Raw genomic sequence first — 6,000 nt, 5'->3', positions numbered from 1 at the left:
CCAAAATCCAAATATATAGGCAATAATCAAATGATAATATCTCCCTGTAGTAATTACGATTTAATATAGACCCTTCGTATATTGATGATATATGGTTTTCAACGATAGTATGTATTAAAACATACAAAAAATGTACTATAAAGAAAACATTAACCTATATATAACGAAGTACTATTTATTTAATTATCATTACTATTATACTATATATTAAAAAGAAATATTATCTATTGTACAAAATGTACACGGCAGCATCTATCATATTCTACGATTAGGCCATTGGGGTGTAAAGAAACACTACCATTTTCAATATATTAAGTTGGTTCAGATCTTGATGCTCGAGTAGTTCATACTAGTATATATTAATTCATTGGAATAACTATTAAATTTATCTGTTGTTATTTATAATAAATCTGCAACAAGAACACAACCTTTGAATTTAAGTACACAAAATTTAACAACAATCACATCACGGATATCGAAATTAAAACCGATGACATATATATAAAAATCCAATTGATAAAAATTGATCATGCACAAAAGCTTGTTTACTTCCGAACTGCTGAAGTACTTAAATAAAAAAACAATGCACCATATAATATAGTACTCCATCTATTACCTCCATTAAAGAATATTCATGAAAGAATTTCTTACGTTAGGAGAAATACCAAAATAAGAATAGCAGAATGATTTAATGCCCCAATGAAGACCACCAGTTCATTCAACCTAATACACAGCATGATCCAATATTAAGGAACCAAAAACGCATGTATATGCTTCTTGATGGTTATATGTCGGAAGCTAAGAAGTTTCCAGACAATGCAATCTGCCAAAACATGTATACTGATCAAATATGCTTAGCATGGAAAAAACTTCTGGTGACTACATCTTCACCAGGAAAGAAAACATAGAACCTAAAAAACTACCATTTGTTCCCCAACAGTTTGAGAATCCAGGTAAAAAAGGACAGATCCACCAGGTTTTAAAACTCTAGAGATATTTCCAAGCAACTGATCACTGGGAAACTCCAATTTTTTACAAAGAGAAACAACATCATCTATAGATGAAGACTCCAGTGACATTAGACCTGCCAAAAGATATGAAAGAGAACAACTGTAAATATTAAGCGAGCTACCGTGAAATGGAAACATAGTCAAAGTAAAAGCTATCAACCATGCTTCTATATGGTATTAAGCTTTTGTGCAGACGAAGAGAATTTAATATAGTACTAATAAACTGTAGAGCTCTTCTACGACATTCAGTATCTGCAACACCGTACAGTCACCAATAGACTCCAAATCGAATAATTAACATGATGCTATCAATTAGATAACCGTATTCTATCCTCCACCATCAAGAATTTCCATATCAAATGGAGTACAGTATATGGCCTAAACTACATAAATGATCATAGGATCAACCACTACAACTTCTTCCTTCCTAAGCTTCTTAATAGCATCGGAAACTGCAGAAATCGACACAGCTACCTGATCCGTGATCACCAACAATCTATCCTGCCCCATTTCTGTTCCCTACTTAGTTAGTTGCTAGTATGCCAGATTATTGAATGATACCAGTGTAGGACTATTGAATGTGTATTTAAACAAGGAAAAGAAAAATATGTTTAATTCTTGGAAATAAAAATAAACTAGAAAGTAAATGTAGATCTTGATTGATATGCAGGGAATGATATTTTTAGGAGAAACTTAAGTTCGAAATTATTGACATCAGTTAAATTTGAGTTGATAACCTATGAAGTCAACCAAGAGAAACATTTGATCTTGTCCTTCTTCCCATTTTTAAAATCTTGAAGAGTATGATCAAATTTAAGATAATGTTACTTTGCCATTCGAATTACTCATATATTTAAATCAAATTTGCAAACAATATGTTTTTTATAGATAAACGTGTTGAAGAGAAATTTAATTCCAATTTCTGTTGATCTAGTTTTGCCCCCCGCTTTCATTGGCATCATTAATGGTCATAGGCTTTCGTTTTGAACTAGTGTTATGCCCATGTGATGTACAAATAATAATTTGTGACTAAAAATTAGCCATATCACAAAAAAGTTAATGAAGAAATAAGATATATTCCATTTGTTCGAACATAAATATGTAATGTTGGAACATACCCATATTTTAGAAATTGTTCGAAGAAGTATAAGGGAAAAGTTAGTGAAATGTTATTGTACTTTTGTATTACTTTTATGGGGTGATAAATTGTGAGTTAAATGAATACGTGAAATGTGATTCAATTAACAAAAACAGTCAAAAGTGATATATACTTATTTAATAGCTCTGTTTGACAAAAAAATAGCCATGTTTTTTTCATTTTTAGTCGTCCATTAGAATTAGTCTCTATGGTAAGTTTTTATCTCTAATTAGATGGATGTGTTTCCACTAAAAACTTCAGGTTTTTTTTTTCAAAGTAGACAACTATAGGGAACAAATTTCTTGCTGGTGAGACTTTTTTTTTACTTTAAAAAAAAGGGCAAGAGACATTTAAATTTCACATTTCTAAAAAAGACACATAATTATAACGAATCTCTTAAAAAACATACTCTCTTCGTCCACTATTTAAAGAATCATTTTGACTCGGCACGACTTTTAAAAAATTGTTTAACTTTATGAAGAAAAGTAAAGAGAGAAAGTAAGTGGAATGTGGGACCCATTTAAAGTATTAGTTTTATATTAGATTATGAATGTAAAAAGTTGGTGGGATATGAGATCTGCATACTAAAATTGGAATAAAGTAAATGGTTCTATAAATCATGAACAAACTAAGATGACAAAATGGTTCTTTAAATTGTGGACGGAGAGAGTAAATGTTAACTTTGAAATGTGAACTAAAGTGTGTTGTTAGGCCCAGGTATAAATTGCATGTTGCCCTAAAATTTGTTTTTATTTATTACTAGTACTTTATAGTAAGAAAATTTATTTTAGCTAGAATATAAAAACATTTTTATTTTTGCAATGTACTTTTTCATATAAAATATGCAATAGACACTTAATATTTTTTCATAATAATATTTAGCTTGCATATAGTAGGAAACACAGTTTATTTTTGTAATATAGTTTTTCAAAATATTTATTAATTTTTTTAAATATGCGTTTTCTCCCGACCAAGATACACATCAACGGATCTTTTTGTAGAAGAGAGTGCTACTCCTACTCAGGACTCTACCACTCTAAAATCTATCATAATCTAAAGTGCAAATTGGATGAAATGACTTTGATGTCCTTTTTGGAGGGAAAATGGAAAGATGCAGTGTCTTCTATCCAAAAATAATTGAACAAATAATGATCCAATAAAAATGCTAGCTTCTTAAAAAGTTTGACAAACACAGATTTTGCATGTTTTTAAGGACTAGATTTGACTCGTTTTAAATGTCAATCATGCAAATTATGTTCTTAAATTGCATATGTTATACATTTGGTATTTTTGACGTGTTTGTTGATAAATGATAGAAAAAGATAGAAAAAGGTGGAAAAAAGGCCAAAGTGCAACAGCCTCTGTTCGAGCCCATTCTGGAAGCGATTTTGAAGTGCAATCAGTGCCTACTAGATACCAGTCTCTTCGTCATCGAAAGACCTTCGTGTGGATACCTTAAACATCTAAATCGGAGTTTTGTGGAGAAAGTTATGGCCATTTTACAAACATCGCGCAGTGCAGTCAAAATCTGGCGGAAATTAGGCGGAAATTCACGGAAGAAAAGAAATTATTATATTGTGAAGCCAAATCTCTCCTATTTCTTGTAGGGCACGAAATTTATCAAAAATAAACTTTTTTCCAGCCTATAAATACCTCTGAACCTAATTCATAATCTTTATCTCAGAGCCTCCAATCCTTCTCCATCTCTACACCTCTTTCCATTCCATAATACACACATAATTCATCCATCTTCCATTGGAGCGGAGCTCTGCAGATCCAGGCAAGAGAAGACTGAAGATTGAAGATTCAACCTTGGGTTTTATCAATTTCTTTCATGTCTCGTACTTTAATTGTAGTTTTTACTTGTCTATGAGTAGAACATCTTTTGTAGAATTTTTGGTATAGATATTCGATTGATTTTTCTTGTTAGCTCTTGCAGTTATTTGATTTATCTGGTGCTTTCTATGTTCAATTGATTAGCTACCTCTTGAATACATGTTAGAGTTGATTAGAATACTAGCGAGACGAAATAATTGACTTGGAAAAGGGGATAATTCACACCTTAATTCAATAGAACTCGGGAGAGTTGAGGTTTTGTGTGAGGTCTTTGATCTTATATGCTTTTAGGAGTTAGGGGTTTAAGGGTTAGAAGGGGACTTCAATCCTATCACCTAATCTACAGGTTTCTCACCTCGGGAGGAGGTTTAATCTATAATTGTGATCGACTTAATAGCTCTGGAGACCGTAATTCAAGGAAGTCGATTGTGTTTTTGGATCCTAAAATTCTACATTCTTAAGTCTGCTTTGTATTATTTCTTTTTATGTTTTCCTTTTTTTGTTTATTTCTTCCAGTCTAGTTTAATTAATCAACCCAAAAATCACGTGTCTCTAGATAGTATATGACGCTTAGTATATGGTAGTCAGTTGCAATCTTATTCCCTGTGTTCGATATACGGTACTGACCTTTAGCTATACTAGATCTACCTTGTATGCTTGTAGGTATTTTTAGTGCTAATAAATAGTGCATCAAAGTTTTAAAACACATTTAAATAGTGCACTATCATTAATTTTTTTATAATTAAGTTATTAAATTTATATATTAATTAGCCGTATATTTCGGTTAAAATTGAAATTGTGCTAGAGAGCTTAGTTTGCCTTCCATTTATTTAGGTTAAAATTGAGATTTAATCCTTTATTGCAATACTTTTTCTCCGAAGTAATTCACAAGCTAAACGACAATACAAATATATAATGTTTACAATTTTCATCCTATATTTACTCAATTAAAGTTTTTAATTCTTATATTTTAATTCGCCTCTAATTAATTAAACAATACTACTAAGTTTATAGATTAAACTACGGAATAAGATGAAATTATATATATTTAAAATTAAATCTAACTTACAAAGTTTGTATAACTTCTTAATATAAAGAGTAGTGTAAATTGTCACATTATTCACAAGAAACAAGTTGCATAAAATATTATCGTTATTTTAAGTGATAATTTACTTTTTATACGTATATATGGCAGGAAGTAAGAAATTTATTCTTTCCAATATAAAAAATTCATTTAGTCTTTGGCCATGTATATCAAGTTATGCTATGCTATGAAATTAAACGGAAGAAATAAGTACTCAACTAAAATGTGATTAATGGAAAATACAAATTTTCTAACTTGACTTCTCAAAGAAGTTTTAAATTTTTATGATTTAAATTATTCATATATTTAATGTGGATATGTTTAATATTCCATATATATTTTTCAAATTAAACTATTAAATTTACATATTAATTTACCTTTTATTTGGATTAATAACTTGCATATAAACATCTTTTACTCACATATTTTCTTTATTTGCATATCTTATTCTAATTAACTCACTCTTTGATTATTAGTCAAGCATCTCCTTTGTCATTAATCTTATTATTTTTACTCTACATAGATTATAAATCAAAATTATATAAATGTTTCATTCATTAGGGAGTAGTAAAATTTTCATTTAAAGTGAGACAAATACATTTCTGTTTTTAAAATCTTCACAACGTTTTGAATTCTTATTTTCTATATTTATTATATTTTGAATTCATTATTTGAAATCCATATGTTATCGTGCATTGGACATGTGTTAATACTAACGCTATTTAAACTGAAACAAATTCCAGTTAGTTAGATTTTCGTACATAAATTTTATCATGCCATATGTTGTGACAATATCATAGCCAAGACACGATTTTATAAAATAATAATGCTAACCATCCTTAGAATGTTGATCATCGCATATAATGACAATTTAATTGACAGTGTATTAAAAATCACTAAATTCCCAGACTCGGTTTTAGCTATGAAATTGC

General features: G+C 29.6%; 1 protein-coding gene across 1 annotated transcript; it reads right to left on the bottom strand.

Annotated features, from left to right (window-relative positions):
* Positions 1–784: 784 nt before the first annotated feature.
* On the bottom strand, positions 785–1,520 carry LOC121766759 (anamorsin homolog). The gene is made up of 4 exons (XM_042163013.1): positions 1,398–1,520; positions 1,235–1,262; positions 924–1,084; positions 785–823 (listed from the first exon to the last, which is right to left on the bottom strand). Exons 1-4 carry the CDS (start codon positions 1,518–1,520, stop codon positions 785–787), a joined length of 351 nt encoding a protein of 116 aa, XP_042018947.1.
* Positions 1,521–6,000: the final 4,480 nt, after the last annotated feature.

This window comes from Salvia splendens, chromosome 15, assembly GCF_004379255.2.
Source record: "Salvia splendens isolate huo1 chromosome 15, SspV2, whole genome shotgun sequence".
Lineage (NCBI taxonomy): Eukaryota > Viridiplantae > Streptophyta > Magnoliopsida > Lamiales > Lamiaceae > Salvia > Salvia splendens.
Note: the sequence above shows the minus strand (reverse complement) of the source record. Positions and strands in the feature narration are given on the sequence as shown.

Excerpts from the sequence above, each read along its gene's own strand:
- LOC121766759 (XM_042163013.1), bottom strand. The coding sequence starts at position 1,520 with ATGGGGCAGGATAGATTGTTGGTGATCACGGATCAGGTAGCTGTGTCG. Across the intron at positions 1,263-1,397 it reads TTGATCCTATGATCATTTAT|ATACTGAATGTCGTAGAAGA; the intron begins GTAGTTTAGGCC and ends ACGGTGTTGCAG. Across the intron at positions 1,085-1,234 it reads TGTCGTAGAAGAGCTCTACA|GTCTAATGTCACTGGAGTCT; the intron begins GTTTATTAGTAC and ends ATCTTTTGGCAG.